Source organism: Oncorhynchus clarkii, chromosome 23 (assembly GCF_045791955.1).
Source record: "Oncorhynchus clarkii lewisi isolate Uvic-CL-2024 chromosome 23, UVic_Ocla_1.0, whole genome shotgun sequence".
Lineage (NCBI taxonomy): Eukaryota > Metazoa > Chordata > Actinopteri > Salmoniformes > Salmonidae > Oncorhynchus > Oncorhynchus clarkii.
Genome location: NC_092169.1, coordinates 42,804,191 through 42,822,878, shown reverse-complemented (window position 1 = coordinate 42,822,878; position 18,688 = coordinate 42,804,191). Strand labels below are relative to the sequence as shown.

At 42.2% G+C, this 18,688-nt stretch overlaps 1 protein-coding gene across 1 annotated transcript; it reads left to right on the top strand.

Annotated features, from left to right (window-relative positions):
• Window positions 1-3,354: 3,354 nt before the first annotated feature.
• LOC139381404 (protein LSM12 homolog A-like) lies at window positions 3,355-15,260 on the top strand. The gene is made up of 5 exons (XM_071124905.1): window positions 3,355-3,511; window positions 8,426-8,556; window positions 9,499-9,608; window positions 10,268-10,394; window positions 13,692-15,260. Exons 1-5 carry the CDS (start codon window positions 3,385-3,387, stop codon window positions 13,773-13,775), a joined length of 579 nt encoding a protein of 192 aa, XP_070981006.1. The 5' UTR covers window positions 3,355-3,384; the 3' UTR covers window positions 13,776-15,260.
• Window positions 15,261-18,688: the final 3,428 nt, after the last annotated feature.

Genomic DNA, 18,688 nt, shown 5'->3' with positions numbered 1-18,688 from the left:
AGGGGTGGCCAGTCCTCTTCTGGCTGTGCCGGGTGGAGATTATAACAGAATATGTTCATAAATGACCAGCATGGTCAAATAATAATAATCACAGTGGTTGTCGAGGATGCAGCAAGTCAGCACCTCAGGAGTAAATGTCAGTTGGCTTTTCATAGGCGATCATTAAGAGTATCTCTACCACTCCTGCTGTCAAAGGGGGGTGGAAACAGCAGGTCTGGGACAGGTAGCACGTCCGGTGAACAGGTCAGGGTTCCATAGCCGCAGGCAGAACAGTTGAAACTGGAGCAGCAGCACGGCCAGGTGGACTGGGGACAGCAAGGAGTCATCATGCCAGGTAGTCCTGAGGCATGGTCCTAGGGCTCTGGTCCTCTGAGAGAGAGAAAGAAAGAGAGAAAGAGAGAATTAGAGACAGCATACTTAAATTCACACACGACACCGGATAAGGCAGGAGAAGTACTCCAGATATAACAGACTGACCCTAGCCCCCCGACACATAAACTACTGCAGCATAAATATTGGAGGCTGAGACAGGAGGGGTCAGTATAGAATACAGTATATACATATGAGATGAGAAATGTAGGGTATGTAAAAATTTGTGCATTGTTTAAAGTGGCTAGTGATACATTTATTACATCAATTTTTCCATTATTAAAGTGGCTAGAGTTGAGTCAGTGTGTTGGCAGCAGCCACTCAATGTTAGTGTTGGCTGTTTAACAGTCTGATGGCCTTGAGATAGAAGCTGTTTTTCAGTCTCTCGGTCCCTGCTTTGATGCACCTGTACTGACCTCGCCTTCTGGATGATTGCGAGGTGAAGAGGCAGTGGCTCGGGTGGTTGTTGTCCTTGATGGTCTTTTTGGCTTTCTTGTGACATCGGTTGGTGTAGGTGTCCTGGAGGGCAGGTAGTTTGCCCCAGGTGATGCGTTGTGCAGACCTCACTACCTTCTGGAGAGCCTTACGGTTGTGGGCGGAGCAGTTGCCGTACCAGGCGGTGATACACCCCGACAGGATGCGCTCGATTGTGCATCTGTAAAAGTTTGTGAGTGATTTTGGGGACAAGCCAAATTTCTTCAGCCTCCTGAGGTTGAAGAGGCCTTCTTCACCACGCTGTCTGTGTGGGTGGACTATTTCAGTTTGCCCGTGATGTGTACACAGAGGAACTTAAAACTTTCCATCCTCTCCAGTACTGTCCCGTCAATGTGGATAGGAGGCTGCTCCCTCTTCTGTTTCCTGAAGTCCATGATCATCTCCTTTGTTTTGTTGACATTTGAGTATGAGGTTATTTTCCTGACACCACACTCCGAGGGCATTCACCTCCTCCCTGTAGGCCGTCTCGTCATTGTTGGTAATCAAGCCTACCACTGTAGTGTCGTCTGCAAACTTGATGAACCATAGGATAAATAAAGGGGGCGTATGAGCAGAAAATGAAAGCTCTTACAATATTTGATGATTACATTTCTCTAAAACAGGTTATAGGCTACAGTAGAACAGTCAGAATAGTAGGGGAAATTTAGAGGGGTAAATAGACCAAATTATTAGGGTGAGGCAGATGGGCTACTAACATCTTATTACACAACATACACTTAGTATTACTTTCTTAGCTACAGTATACATGTCTCCCTGGCATATTACATAATTTATGAAGCAGCATACAATACATTTTTGGACTTACATTGTTCATGCTGTGTTCACTTGAACAAGAAGGTGGCGCTGCGGTCCTCCGAATTAACAGTTGTTTTGAGCGTGGCACAAATCATGCTTATTTGACAGCATGGCCAATGTTGAATGTTTATCATTTTCAATTTAGAAAAAAGCCCCTTAATCCCAGATTTAGGACCACACAGCCACTGTCACTGATTCCTTCCAAACCACTCGCTGAATTTGTGATTTCCAACTTGTTGTGTAATGTTTATGTCCAATGGCCTATGAGCACTGATACGTTTTATCTATAATTTCTCTTAATTATTTCCCTTCATATGACAAGGATTAAAAAGGATTTGCCAGTAGATTGTCAATTTGATTCATGATGATGACTGCTAGCTAAAATTGTGAAAGTATGATGTTGACATGATCAGTCCAATCAAAGCTTCTGTATAAGGTGGTTTTCTGTCATTTTATCTGTGGTCAATGACCTTGAGCCTTCTTGGACGGGCACTTCTATGGCAGCCGAAGGGCTAAAATGTTCAAGGTCTCCTCTTACACTTGGCAGTGATGTAAAGTCTCCATTAATGACAGAACACTGAGCCAATCACGGCGTAACGCTCCATATGTTCTGCTGGCTTGCCCCACCACCACAGAAAGCACTGAGCTAGGCTGAAACACCTGCCTTACTCAAGAAAACAAAAAAAAGACCATAGCTGTGTTTGAATACTCATACTAACCACACAATTTGTGACATGAATTGAGTATATAGTATGCTTATTGGTCATAGTATGGATATAGTTATTATGGCAAAAGTTCCTGGATGCTGTACTAAATTCACCAAAATATTAAGTATATACTTAGAGAACACTATTTCCGTACTTTTAGGGCTGATAATGCAATTCTTAAGTAAATGGGCGTGGCTTCACAACGTTTTCAGATTTGAAGAAAATGGCGGAAAATATGCAGCCGAAGTGCGACGAGAGCAAATACAAATTCATTGAACTAACTAATGGCAAATGTTACGAAAATATTTAGCAATGTAATAAAGTAATGACTTTTTAAATAAGTTACGTTACATGTTATGTTGGCTGACAATTTGTTAGCTACGCTACTCTTACGAACCGCATAGCATTACAGTAGTATGTGCCTGTACATACCTAATGTTTTGAATTTACAATCTGACAATGCTCTGGATTTACGAACGCGCAGAGTACTCTGTTACTGCAGATTGAATTGACGAACACACCCGAAATCGTACATTTTTTTTGCTAGTCATTTGTTGTGCTAACAAGCTAGCAAGAGGTTGCATAGCAACAGCATCAACTTCCGGTAGACAGGCGAAGGTCTAGTATGCTCAACTGAAATGATCCAGTTCATTTACAGTATACTAAAATGAACTAATAGTATACAGTTTGTAGTGTATACTCATTAAGTATGTAGTATACAGTATGTTAGTATGGGTATTCGAAACACAGTCCATGTTGGTATGTAGCTTTATTAATTCAATAATATATATCATTTTTTATATAAATTTTTTCATCCAAGGGATCCTACAATATGATATCCTTGGTAAAAAAATCGAAATGTAATTCTGGAATGCCAGGTAGCTAGAGTATGAACTGTGGAATTAATTAAAATCATCATATGCAATGTAGGTAATTTGACATGCCCGGAGTCGTCCAAGTGACGAGTTCACGTACTAATTTTACGTAATACTGGAGCTCCGCTTTCCTGGCGGAGAAGATGGCGGCTCCTGGACCGGGAGAGTATTTTAGCGTCGGGAGCCATATCTCTTGTCTTACCTGCTTGGGCCAGCGTCTGCAGGGAGAAGTGGTGGCCTTCGACTACCAGTCCAAGATGTTGACTTTGAGTATCCTTTCTCCATTTTAAGATGCCATTGAATCATTGGCCTGTTTGCCTTCGGTGAGGGCCTGTCTGTAACCAACAATGTCAAATAGTTATCCGCGCAGGCGTAATTGTAGCTAGCCGAATTGCTTAGCTAGCTTTGTCCCACTTGAAATATTTTGATACAATTCATTACTTTTGTATTACATTTAGCAAATATTGCTGGAGTTTTGCTCTGATCGTGTAGTTATTGCTTACATGTGTTGTGAGCCAACGTAGAATTGCTGGTCCTCGACTAGGATCACTATTTGGCAGATCTCATGGCATCATGGCAGTTTCATTAACAGTATACAGTAATTGTTATTGGCTAGCGTGACCGTCTTGTTTACTGACTGACCAGTGCATATGGGTTTGACATGCGATATACTATCATTCTTATTGCCACCTAACTGATTGCAATGTTAGGCAAATGACAATTTCATTTCCTCAACGCTAACTAGCGACGTTCATTTGCGGTTAGTTAAGAGCTAACGTTAGCTTGCGTTTAGATAGCATAAATTATCATTTGCTGGCTACCATTTGACGCTGTTAAGAATATCAAGCATAAAGACAGTCTTAGTTATCAATCCGATTAACTAGCACGGCATGATTGACTTGTCATAGTCAGTGGATGACCCAAGGGTACCTAGTTATCGTTAGCTAGCCTAGCTTGTTAGCTAGCTACGGTAGTATGATGAAACATGCCGGTTCTGTCACTGTACAGTAACGCTAGTTAGCTAAAAGCGAATCGTATTGGTCAACTATATGGCTCTTCAATAAACCTTGGCCCAAGTAACTAGCTCAAAAAGCTATGGATTTCTCTCGTTAATCCACACTTTTGAGGGTGGGCATAGGACCACCATACATGTGCTCCAATGCCTGGTTGTCAGTAGCCCTTGATTATGACTCTCAGTTCCATTACATTACACTTAAGTGGTTGGATGAAAGCGATCCAACGGTCGGTCTGATCATTAAGATGCATAGCTTGCAGTGCAGTTTTGTATTTCTACTCCGCATTATCCCTACTTGAGGCACATGTGCTTCTCTTTTCAACTAGCTAAAAGCTTGGTAGTTGGAGTGTGTGTATTTGTTTTTATGCATGGTAAAACAACACGAGTAGAAAATATTGAGCTCATGCGGTGCTGACCTGTTGCACCCTCTACAACCACTGTGGTTATTATTTGACCCTGCTGGTCAAATATGAACGTTTGAACATCTATGAACGTTTGTTATTCAAGATGTTCAATCTTGCCTTAATGCCATGTACTCTTATCTCCACCAGGCACAGCCAGATGAGGACTGGCCACCCCTCAGAGACTGGTTACTCTAGGTTTCTTCATATGTTCCTGCCTTGCTAGGGTGTTTTTCCTAGCCACCGTGGTTCTACATCTACATTGTTTAAATCATTAAGGCATTTTGAAGGAATAGGTGTGACTCTCACGTGAGAAATACGCCTGCCAAATGCTCAGTCAAATGGCTGGAATATTGTGCAGCATGACAGATATACTGTCTGGACTGTTGGTAAAATGGGGTGTTTTGTATAGACTTAAAGTGAATCCTCCATATTTATCCACAGGTCTTGATTCTTTAAATGTCACTGATGCTCTAGCCATGTGCTAGGATGCTTTTCTACTGTTACTGCTACTACTATGCATTGTGTGATACTGCTGCTGCTACTACTATGCATTGTGTGATACTGCTGCTGCTACTATGCATTGTGTGATACTGCTGTTGCTACTACTATGCATTGGGTGATACTGCTACTATGCATTGGGTGATACTGCTGCTGCTACTATGCATTGGGTGATACTGCTGCTATGCATTGTGTGATACTGCTACTATGCATTGTGATACTGCTGCTGCTACTATGCATTGTGTGATACTGCTGCTGCTACTATGCATTGTGTGATACTGCTGCTGCTACTAATATGCATTGTGTGATACTGCTGCTGCTGCTACTAATATGCATTGTGTGATACTGCTGCTGCTGCTACTATGCATTGTGTGATACTGCTGCTGCTACTATGCATTGTGTGATACTGCTGCTGCTGCTGCTATGCATTGTGTGATACTGCTGCTGCTGCTGCTATGCATTGTGTGATACTGCTGCTATGCATTGTGTGATACTGCTGCTATGCATTGTGTGATGCTGCTGCTATGCATTGTGTGGTGCTGCTGCTATGCATTGTGTGGTGCTGCTGCTATGCATTGTGTGGTGCTGCTGCTATGCATTGTGTGGTGCTGCTGCTATGCATTGTGTGGTGCTGCTGCTATGCATTGTGTGGTGCTGCTGCTATGCATTGTGTGGTGCTGCTGCTATGCATTGTGTGGTGCTGCTGCTATGCATTGTGTGGTGCTGCTGCTATGCATTGTGTGGTGCTGCTGCTATGCATTGTGTGGTGCTGCTGCTATGCATTGTGTGGTGCTGCTGCTATGCATTGTGTGGTGCTGCTGCTATGCATTGTGTGGTGCTGCTGCTATGCATTGTGTGGTGCTACTACTATGCACTGTGTGCTGCTGCTATGCATTGTGTGATACTGCTGCTGCTATGCATTGCGTGCTGCTACTACTGCCGCTACTGTGCATTGTGTGCTGCTGCTACTACTGCCGCTACTGTGCATTGTGTGCTGCTACAACTACTGCCACTATGCGTTGTGTGCTGCTACTACTATAACGGACTGTAGTTGATCCGTGATCCGTACGGATCACCCCCCGCCCCCCACGGTTCGGCATGCAAGTGAACCGCGGATCAATTGCAAAGTTTTACCACCATAGTGTGAAATACAGTTGTCTGCCGTTGTAACTTTTTAAAGTAATAATTCCCTAAATCTCGATGCAGAGTTGCTGTGAGAAGATAGACAAGACCGATGCGTGTTTTGTTTTACTCTGAAGCCTGAAAGTTGATTTGATTTGACTTTTAATATTTTTTTTAAAAGCAGTTGTGTGTACTGTTCATGTGAACGGGCCTGCAGGTAGCCCCGTGGTTAAAGCGTTGGACTTGTAACTGAAAGGTTGCAAGATTGAATCCCTGAAAAGGTACAATTCTGTCGTTCTGCCCCTGAACAAAGCAGTGAACCCGCTGTTCCTAGGCCGTCATTGAAAATAATAATTTGTTCTTAACTGACTTGCCTAGTTAAATAAAGGTACAATAAAAAAATACAATAAAAAAATGTTGAATCCCAACGAATCAATCCTGGATGCTTGCGTTCCATAAAGCAAAGAAGGAAAAAAAGAGCAGTGACCATGGCTAGCAGAGGAGGTGAAGAACTGGAATAGCCTCCCGCTTCATTTAAGTTTCATGTATGGGAGCAGTTTTCCTTCCCTGTCAAATATGATGACAGAAGAAGGGTGGTGGACAACACCATTACGGTGTGTAGTTATTGTGCCACAAGAAAGCTGTATGATCATGGAAATGCATGTTCAAAGCGTCATCACCCTGGTGTGTCAGTGACGGCAGCCAACTCAGCCAAGAGACAACTTCTCACTGCGGCATTTAAGCGCTTTGCTGCAGAATCATACCGGGCTGAAGCCATCACAATCTATTGGGATGTTTATCACTACAGACATGAGGCCATACTCTGTTGTGGAAAACAAAGGGTTTCAAAATATGGTGAAAGTGCTTGAGCCATGCTACAAAATCCCCTCGCGCACCCACCTCAGTATGAAGATTGTGCCAGATCGTTATGAAAAGGGAAATATCAAAATGGAGCACTGAAACTGCACCATCTGTGTCCATGATCCAACCTCTGAGAACAAGGATTCTACAATCCATGGCCCCAAGTGAGGAAGACAGCACCATCACTAGAGATGTCAAGGCTTCCATTACCTGAACCCCAGATACCTCCCCCCTAATGTACAGGACTACCTTCATAGATCTACTGCACTGGATCCAAGGTTCAAGTCCAGGTCTCACCTAGACCCTGCCCTATGCTGGAGGACATGCAGTGATCTCACCACAAGGATTGTGGCCACTGAAGAGGTAAAACAAAAAAAAGTGTGAATTACTTAAATAATAAATATACTGCAGTCTAATCTTAGTCAATGCTATTGCTCTTAGAATCATCCATTTTTTTTTTGTGGAAATAATGGATTTTATTAAACGTTATTGCCGGAATTTATAGTTATATGAAAATAAATAATTAGTTAGTTTAATAGATCAAGTCATTTCTTTCTGCAGGGTCAAGCCACCGAGCAGACTCAGAGGCATCTCCTCCACAAAATAATTTGGCCATGAAGGAGCTTTTCGGGGAGACCTTTGCGATCAAGGACACAGACAAGACATTTGCAACACCATCGAAGAGGAGGCATCCTACAAGGCAGCAAGCGGCATTCCACTGGATGGTGATCCACTGACATGGTGGAAAATCAATGAGTGTAAATACCCTCACATTGTCATGATGGCAAGATGCTGCCTGGCACTTCAGTTCCTAGCGAGAGGGTGTTCACCACGGCAGGGGACATAGTGACTGCAAAGAGGTCTACCCTCTCCCCAGACAATGTAGACATCCTCATCTTTTAGAAAAATAATTTGATGTTAAGCTCAGGTCTGCTTTGCTTTCTTTCTTTACTTTTTTTTGATGATGTGGACACAGGCTATTTTTTTCATTCACTGTTCAAAGGAAGAAGGTATGATGCCTCATACTGCACTTTAATTTAACAATTGAGTATTGAATGTTTTATTTTAAGATTTTATTTAAACATTGAAAAGTTTAAGTGTTCTTTAAGTAATAAATGGAAAGCAAAGTTATATTTGTCTCCGCTTTTTTTTCTGATCTGAAAAATGATCCAATCTGTGACTCAAAACCGTGATCCGAACCACAAGTTTTTTTATTAGTTCCACTACTACTACGCATTGTGTACTACTACTCAGCTTGTTTACCTTGACTTGAGTTCCTCCCAGAATGTGATCCCTCCAGCAGAAAGCCAAATCTCCACGACGTCATCCTGATCAATTTAGACTATGTTTCTGAAGTGGATATAATAAATGATCGCACTGAAACGCCTCCTCTAGCATCACTGAATGTTAGCAAGGTAAGCCCTCATCTGCTGTCATACTGTAGGTCCCTCAAATTCAGCCAGTTCCACTGCTTTTTTCATTCTGCCCCTCTAATCAGGGACTGATTTTAGACCTGGGTCACCGTGTGTGTGTGAAATTAATTATCAGGTAGAACAGAACCAGGAGTATTCCTGACCTCGGCGGGTAAGATTTGAATACCCCTACTGTAGATGCTGCTTGACTTTGTGTATCCTAGCCTAGGCTTTAGTCGGGATTCTTTGTTCTTATGATTAGCCTATTTGTATGGTAAACAAAATCTGGTACATTTTTTTTTTTGTACATCTTATGAACAGGCCAGGCCCAGTGTTAGGTTACTTGCGATGAGATGACTTGAGTTCCAATTGTCACCTGTCTCAAATAATCACCCATCTGAGCCAGTCATTGTTAAATCTTCCTTGTCAACTTTCTCATCCCATTTTTCTGATCAAGGCTATGAATTGTGTTTTCAAATGTAAGCGAAAGTTGCGTCTTGCGACTATTCCCTTCAAATGCATTTATATACTGAACAAAAATTTAAATGCAACAATTTCAAAGATAACGAGTGCGCAGGTGAGCTTCCCTGAGACCGTTTGTACAGAAATCCTTCGGTTGTCCACAGTTTCATCAGCTCTCTGGGTGGCTGGTCTCGGATGATCCTGCAGGTGAAGAAACCGGATGTGGAGGTCCTGGGCTGGCGTGGTTGGACGTACTGACAAATTCTCTAAAACGACATTGCTGTTTGTGCACAAAATTTGAGAGACACTTTTTGTGAATATGGAACATTTCTGGGATCTTTTATTTCACCTCATGAAACATGGGACCAACACTTTGCGGTTATATTTTTGTTCAGCGTAGGTTTTGATTGCACCTTGACTCAAGTTGGTTGACTGCCTTCAAATTCCCTCCTAACTTTCTCCTCCCTGCCATCTTTCTCCAAGCTTGCCAATCGAGCACGGTCAGAGAAGGAGGACAAGCTATCCCAAGCATATGCAATCAGTGCTGGGGTTTCTGTGGAGGGCCAGCATCTATTCCAGACTATTCACAAAACGTAAGTGCCCTTTTCAATTCAATAATATTAATTTCAGAGGGGCAGAGTGTCGTTGGGCAGCATTGTCTACTGGTTATAATATATCTGACACGGGCAGATGATTCTTTATGGATCCCAGGCCGCCACTGGGCCTACTGAATATCCTTTCTAGTTGTAATGGCCAGGTTTAGAGGCAGGTGATTTGAATACGTCCCATGTTAGTTCAACACGAATTCAAACATTGTAAATCTTTGTTTAAATTGGTACGACGCGGTAACGTCAATCCCAGCTCCGACACCTCCGTTTTTCCATACACTGCCAACGCGGTGCGACTATTGATCAACTGCTGTGCACACAAACTAAGTGATAGCACGTCGGGCGGCAAGATTCTCTGGGAGAATTGGATAAAGGCATTCACCTTACAGTACTTAGTTGTCCTGCATCTCCCCAATGTCTGTATCCCTATCTACCTTTACAGATGATAGGCTTAGATAATCTAATGATACATACTCTTATAAATTAAGTTTTAGCTTCATAAATAAAAATGATTCAATTGAGATTTCATGCTTTATTTCAAAATATTAGATTGAAATGCATTTTAGTAGTTTAAATAGACCTGACTCCTCAGCTCAAGGACTGTTTGACCCGTTAAATGATTTGATGTGTACTATGTTCTGCAGCATCAAAGACTGTAAATGGCAGGAGAAGAACATAATGGTGATGGACGACGTTGTGATCTCACCACCATACCAGGCTGACAACTGCAAAGGCAAAGAGGGAAGTGCTTTAAGTCATGTACGCAAAATAGTGAGTATCGCTTCCCTACTACAACTTTTAGGTCTGTCAACCTACCTGCTGCGGTTAGGTCTACTACACCTACATCTGTCTACATACTACAACTTTTAGGTCTGTCCACCTACCTGCTGCGGTTAGGTCTACTACACCTACATCTGTCTACCTACTACAACTTTTAGGTCTGTCAACCTACCTGCTGCGGTTAGGTCTGTCCACCTACAGTTGAAGTTGGAAGTTTACATACACATTAGCCAAATTCATTTAAACTCAGTTTTTCACAATTCCTGATATTTAATCCTAGTAAAAATCCCCTGTTTTTAAGTCAGTTAGGATCATCACTTTTATTTTAAGAATGTGAAATGTCAGAATAATAGTAGAGAATGATTGATTTATTTCAGCTTTTATTTCTTTCATCGCATTCCCAGTGGGTCAGAAGTTTACATACACTCAATTCGTATTTGTTAGCATTGCCTTTAAATTGTGTAACTTGGGTCAAACGTTTCGGTAAGCCTTCAACAATCGTCCCAAGGATGAACCAGACTCATGGTCTTGGCTGAGTTCTTTTGATTTTCCCATGATGTCAAGCAAAGAGGCACTGAGTTTGAAGGTAGGCCTTGAAATACATCCACAGGTACACCTCCAATTGACTCAAATTTGGTCAATTAGCCTATCAGAATTACATAATTTTCTGGAATTTTTCCAAGCTGTTTAAAGGCAGTCACCTGAGTGTATGTAAACTTCTGACCCACTGGAATTGTGACACAATGGATTATAAGTGAAATAATCTGTCTGTAAACAGTTGTTGGAAATATTACTTGTCATGAACAAAGTAGATGTCTTAACCGACCTCCCAAAACTATAGTTTGTTAACAAGACATTTGTGGAGAGGTTGAAAAACTAGTTTTAATGACTCCAACTTAAGTGTATGTAAACTTCTGACTTCAACTGTACCTACTGCGCTTAGGTCTGTCCACCATTACTGTTACTACTGTTAGGTCTGTCCACCATTACTGCTAGTACTACTACTACTGTTAGGTCTGTCCACCATTACTGTTACTACTGTTAGGTCTGTCCACCATTACTGCTAGTACTACTACTACTGTTAGGTCTGTCCACCATTACTGTTACTACTGTTAGGTCTGTCCACCATTACTGCTAGTACTACTACTACTGTTAGGTCTGTCCACCATTACTGCTACTACTGTTAGGTCTGTCCACCATTACTGCTACTGCTGTTAGGTCTGTCCACCATTACTGCTACTGCTGTTAGGTCTGTCCACCATTACTGCTACTACTGTTAGGTCTGTCCACCATTACTGCTACTGCTGTTAGGTCTGTCCACCATTACTGCTACTACTGTTAGGTCTGTCCACCATTACTGCTACTACTGTTAGGTCTGTCCACCATTACTGCTACTACTGTTAGGTCTGTCCACCATTACTGCTACTACTGTTAGGTCTGTCCACCATTACTGTTAGGTCTGTCCACCATTACTGCTACTACTGTTAGGTCTGTCTACCATTACTGCTACTACCATTACTGTTAGGTCTGTCTACCATTACTGTTACTACCATTACTGTTAGGTCTGTCTACCATTACTGTTAGGTCTGTCTACCATTACTGTTAGGTCTGTCTACCATTACTGTTAGGTCTGTATACCATTACTGTTAGGTCTGTCTACCATTACTGTTAGGTCTGTCTACCATTACTGTTAGGTCTGTCCACCATCTACTGCTAATACTGTTAGGTCTGTCCACCATTTACTGCTTCTGCTGTTAGGTCTGTCCACCATTACTGCTACTGCTGTTAGGTCTGTCCACCATTACTGCTACTGCTTTTAGGTCTGTCCACCATTACTGCTGCTACTACTACTACTGTTAGGTCTGTCCACCATTACTGCTGCTACTACTACTAATACTGTTAGGTCTGTCCACCATTACTGCTGCTACTACTACTAATACTGTTAGGTCTGTCCACCATTACTGCTACTACTGTTAGGTCTGTCCACCATTACTGCTACTACTACTACTACTGTTAGGTCTGTCCACCATTACTGCTACTACTGTTAGGTCTGTCCACCATTACTGCTACTGCTGTTAGGTCCGTCCACCATTACTGCTACTACTGTTAGGTCTGTCCACCATTACTGCTACTACTGTTAGGTCTGTCCACCATTACTGCTGTTAGGTCCGTCCACCATTACTGCTACTACTGTTAGGTCTGTCCACCATTACTGCTACTACTGTTAGGTCTGTCCACCATTACTGCTACTACTGTTAGGTCTGTCCACCATTACTGCTACTACTGTTAGGTCTGTCCACCATTACTGCTACTACTACTACTAATAATTACTACTACTGTTAGGTCTGTCCACCATTACTGCTACTACTGTTAGGTCTGTCCACCATTACTGCTACTACTGTTAGGTCTGTCCACCATTACTGCTACTACTGTTAGGTCTGTCCACCATTACTGCTACTACTGTTAGGTCTGTCCGCCATTACTGCTACTACTGTTAGGTCTCTCCACCATTACTGCTACTGCTGTTAGGTCTGTCCACCATTACTGCTACTACTACTAATACTGTTAGGTCTGTCCACCATTACTGCTACTACTACTAATACTGTTAGGTCTGTCCACCATTACTGCTACCACTGTTAGGTCTGTCCACCATTACTGCTAGTACTGTTAGGTCTGTCCACCATTACTGCTACTACCATTACTGTTAGGTCTGTCCACCATTACTGCTACTGCTGTTAGGTCTGTCCACCATTACTGCTACTACTACTAATACTGTTAGGTCTGTCCACCATTACTGCTACTACTGTTAGGTCTGTCCACCATTACTGTTAGGTCTGTCCACCATTACTGCTAGTACTGTTAGGTCTGTCCACCATTACTGCTACTACCATTACTGTTAGGTCTGTCCACCATTACTGCTACTGCTGTTAGGTCTGTCCACCATTACTGCTACTACAACTAATACTGTTAGGTCTGTCCACCATTACTGCTACTACTACTAATACTGTTAGGTCTCTCCACCATTACTGCTACTGCTGTTAGGTCTGTCCACCATTACTGCTACTACTACTAATACTGTTAGGTCTGTCCACCATTACTGCTACTACTACTAATACTGTTAGGTCTGTCCACCATTACTGCTACTACTGTTAGGTCTGTCAATGCATTGCCTTTGTTGTGTAAAAATTATACAATTAACATGTAATTTGCACTTTTTCTTACTGTTTGTTACCATAAAAGGTATTGATCATACATCTCAAGTTGTCTTCCCCTGTCCTTCCTCTGCAGGTTGAGAAACATTTTAGAGACTTGGAAAGTCAGAAGCAACGTTCACAAGCACAGCAAACACAGAACTCCACTTTATCATCTTGAGTCAGCGCAGTGTGGTTCGGGCCAGCCAGGGAATGCAACACTGCGGCGGGCTGGTGGACGGCACGGCAGGCAGGCTGTCTCGACTGCAGGACGAGGTTGGCATTCCTAGCCCTCCTTGTCAGAGACCAGGAAGATACAGCGCTGAAGAGCACTGGGTTCAGAAGATCAAAAAAACATTCACGAAAAAGAGGAAAAGACTTCATCTTAAATTAGACTTTATAAAGATAATTTAAAACATCAGCCATGAAGCAACCATATAGTTAAAGGAAACTAACTTCATCTCACTCATCCCTCCCATCAATCCATCATCGTCCTCTTCTCCCCAATGGCTTTTCTCCTTTTCCATAAATTTCATTTATTCAAAAAGAGAAAAATAGACCAGTCAAAGGCTTGTTACCTTTTATTTTCTGTCAATTTCCTATTTTTTTTTTGCTATATCCATGTTCTACAAGTGTCTGTTTTTCTGTATTTTAAACAAAACGTGACTTGAAATGCCACACTTTAAAAGACATTTTCTAAAATAAAAGTAACAAATTCTGACTCTAATACAGTAATTTCAATAGCTTTTTGCGAGGCAAAGAACACAAACCTTTTGAAAGAGTTAAAATGGCAAATTATTGATTTCCTGTTAGGTATTTGTACAATGAATTGTGTTAAATGGAACATTGTCTCTGCAAAAGAATGGTCAGTCAATAGTGCAGTAGGCCTCATTAAACAACTGACCACTGTACTCATGTTTCTGTTCACATGAAGTGAAACCGAATGTGAGATCAGTCTGGTTTTACAAGGCTCCAGTAGGCTACCGTTTAATCATGACTGTATTCAATGTGCATGGTCAAACCTGGCACACCACCCTTTATACACCTGACCATTTACACTCTGTCCCGTTAACTAACACATTATACTGGTATTGGTGCCATTTAAAGTACAGAGATGTATCATGTATGTTGTTCAATCGGTCCCATTTTCTAGAATTTGACTACACAGCCATTGTTATTTTCTCATTAGAAATAGATTTTATTACAGAGAACTGACCTGAGAACTGACAGAATCCAGCCCTTCATTACCTGGACATTCAATGAATTCAAATGCGAAACGGATTCTTATTTCTCCAATGCTGGCCCCTGCTGTGCTTGCTGCTTCAAAGAACTCCTGACAGAGGATACAGAACAAGATGGGTGAAGGGAGGCTAAGTTGTCATTCCAATGGACTGTAAATTACAGGTCATTTCAGTGTCAGTGATGTTACCTGTCAAAGTAGTGAGAATCTGCAGGTAATGTCTATGTTCCACTGGGTACCTGCTGGTCTAATCTGAAGTCTGATTATAGAGAAGACTAATTCATGGACTGCCGGAGACCTGATTGGACAGGGGCCGTGCTTCCCAACTCCAGACCTCGAGTACCCCCCCCCAACAGTACACATTTTTATTGTAACCCAAGAGAAACTCACCTGATTCAAGTCACTAAGGGCTCTCTGGTTAGTTGACACTGGTGTGGGAACACTGGACTAGGGTGTGTATGTTTTTGTTGATTGAGCCTTTATTTATCCTGGAAGTCCCATTGCGGTCAGAAGACCTCTTTTTCTATTGCATATTTAGATTGACTGCGTACTAGATAATGACGCTGTATAAGTCAGAGGAATATGGTGGGAGGGGCTATAGGAGGATGGGCCCATTGTAATGGCTGGAATGGAATGGTATCAAACATGTTTGACTCCGTTCCATTGATTCCATTCCAGCCATTACAGTGGGCCCATCCTCCTATAGCCCCTCTCACCAGATTCCTCTGATAAGTCTTTGTTGCTGAATGACATCTCATTAAACATAATGTTCAAGATGGTTTTATATTGTGGCAAACACAAATCCCTATTATGGGAGTCCACCCAAAATGGACCATCATACTTGATCTATTTAATTGCTAACTTTCAACATTCACCAACAGCATCAACTATAAACTGCATCACATGACCATATCTGTCCCCATAACAGTTACATTGTTTTAAAAAATAAAAACAAACGTAGACCAACAAAATCTAAGGGGATCCAATTTGGGAATTGGATGACTATAACCATATGCAAACAGTGACAGTCGGGTACAACGGTGGTAGGTCTGATTACCAACAATGAGACGGCCTACAGGGAGGAGGTGAGAGCCCTGGTGGAGTGGTGCCAGGTAAATAACGTCAACATAAAGGAACTGATCGTGAATGACAGAAGACAGCAGACAGTACGCCCCCATCCACATCAACGGGGCCGCAGGGGAGAGGGTCAAAAACATCACTGACAACCTGAAATAGTCCCTTCACAAAGACAGCGTGGTGAAGGCACAACAGTGCCTATTCAACCTTGGAAGGCTGAAATAATTTGTCTTGGCCCCCTAAGACCCTCACAAACTTCTACAGATGCACCATTGAGAGCATCCTGTGTAGCTGTATCACCGGAGGGTGGTGCCGTCAGCCCAACGTGTCACCGGGGGCACACTGCCTAAACTCCAGGACATCTACAGTACCCAGTGTCACAGAAAGGTCAAGAAGATCATCATCGAGGACCTCAGTCACGCGTGCCACGGCCTGTACACCTCGCTACCATCGAGACCGTACAGGTATATCAAAGCTGGGACCGAGAGCCTTAGAAATCACTTCTATCTTCAGGCCATCAGCCTGTTAAGTCACCACCAGCCTTAGTCACTGTTCTAGCCAGCTACCACCTGGTACTCTACCCTGCTGCTCTATGTAAATAGTCATTGAACACTGGTCACTTTAATAATGTTTACATAATGTTTTACCCACTTATGTACACTGTACAAAATATGCTCTTTCCATGACAGACTGACCGGGTGAATGCTATGATCACTTATTGATGTCACTTGTTAAGTCCACTTCTATCAGTGTAGATAAAAGGGAAGAGATGGGTTAAATAAGGATTTTTAAGCCTTAAGACAATTGAGACATGGATTGTGTGCCATTGAGGCTGTTGTGGTATATACTGTTTCTAGTAATGGCGCAACCTATATAACTATTGTTGTACACACCTTTTCCGTTCAAATACTGTCTATACACCAATATATATGTATATATTCCTGTCTCTGACCTTGCTCGTTCATATATTTCCTCATTTCTTTATGGATTATGTGTGTATAGTTTATTTTTATTGCCAGGTATTACTGCACTGTTGGAGCTAGAAACAAGCATTTTACCTCATCTGCGTATGCTATCAATAAACTTAGATTTTATACATCCTCCAGATTCAGAAATGAGACCTACATGTACAGCACAGTTTCTGAATAATGCTAGGTCTGAGTGTGTTGCTTGTTCTGAGTCACTACAAGTTAGAATCACCTGAGGCAGCGATTACAGCTGTGAGTCTTTCTGGGTAAGTCTCTGCACACCTGGACTACAATATATGCACATTATTCTTAAAACAAATATATTCAAGTTCGGTCAAGTTGGTTGTTGATCATTGCAAGACATCACTTTTCAAGTCTTGCCATAGTTTTTAATTAAATGTGCTTGAAAATCTAACTAGGCCACTCTGGAACATTCAACGTCATCTTGGTAAGCAACTCCAGTGTATATTTGGCCTTATGTTATAGGTTATTGTCCTGCTGAAAGTTGAATTTGTCTCCTAGGGTCTGGTGGAAAGCAGCCTGAACAAGGTTTTCCTATAGGATTGTTTGTTGTTGTTGCTTATTTTATTACATTTATTTTTATTCTAAATAAACTCAGTCCTTGTCAATTACAAGCATACCCATAACATGATGCAGCCATTCCTGGAAGCTGATAATGTCCCAGTTTTACCATGGCATGCATACTCACCAGACATGTCACCCATTGAGCATGTTTGGGATGCTCTGGATCAACGTGTACGACATCGGGTTCCAGTTCCCGCCAATATCCAACTTTGCACAGCCATTGAAGAGGGGTGGGACAACATTCCACAGGCCACAATCAACAGCCTGATCAACTATGCGAAGGAGATGTCGCGCTGTTTGAGGCAAATGGTCACACCAGATACTGACTGGTTTTCTGATCCACACCCATACTTTTAAAAAAAGTGTTCTGTCATGTGAAATCCATAGAGTAGGGCCTAATGAATTTATTTCAATTGACTGATTTTATATGAACTGTAACTCAGTGAAATCTTTGAAATTGTTGCATGTTGCCTTTATATTTTTGTTCAGTGTAATTACCTCAAATTAAATGTGTGCTTTTGGTGAATGAACGGTTGACAAACAACCTTGACAAAGCATTAAAGTACAGTGTATCATTTAGATTAGAAAATAATTCCTTTCCAGGCCATATCATCCTTCTCTTTCCTGGAGAGAATGGACCTCAGCTACAACTGGGTGCCTTGGCTCCCGCCTGACTCCAATGGTCTGTCCTCTTCCCTGGAGACGACAGAGATGGAGATTCACCTGAAGAAGGAGATGATGTTTTTCAAAATCACGAGCAAACTTTATTTCAGTGGGGGGATTTGTTGGTCATGAGAACATTGATGTGATCAACTGAGCATCAACAGTATTGTAGCCACCTCAAGCCATTACCTAGTGACCTCATCAAGACATGGGATCTCTTGGGGTAACAGCTGAGGTGTTAGGTTGACAGTCCCGGGGTTCAAGCCCTGATTGGGACTATCCTATGACTTCGCTGAGGTGTTTGGCTGACAGTCCCAAGGTCCAATGTTCAAGCTGTGTTTGGGACTACCCTCTGACTTCACTGAGGTGTTTGGTTGACAGTCCCAAGGTTCAAGCCCTGGTTGGGACTACCGTCTGACTTCGCTGAGGTGTTTGGTTGATAGTCCCAAGGTTCAAGACAAAGTTCAAGATCTGGTTGGGACTACCCTCTGACTTCGCTACAGTATATTAACTGATGTGTTTACCTCAAATGTCCATCTGTATCATGCCAGGTGTCAGCAA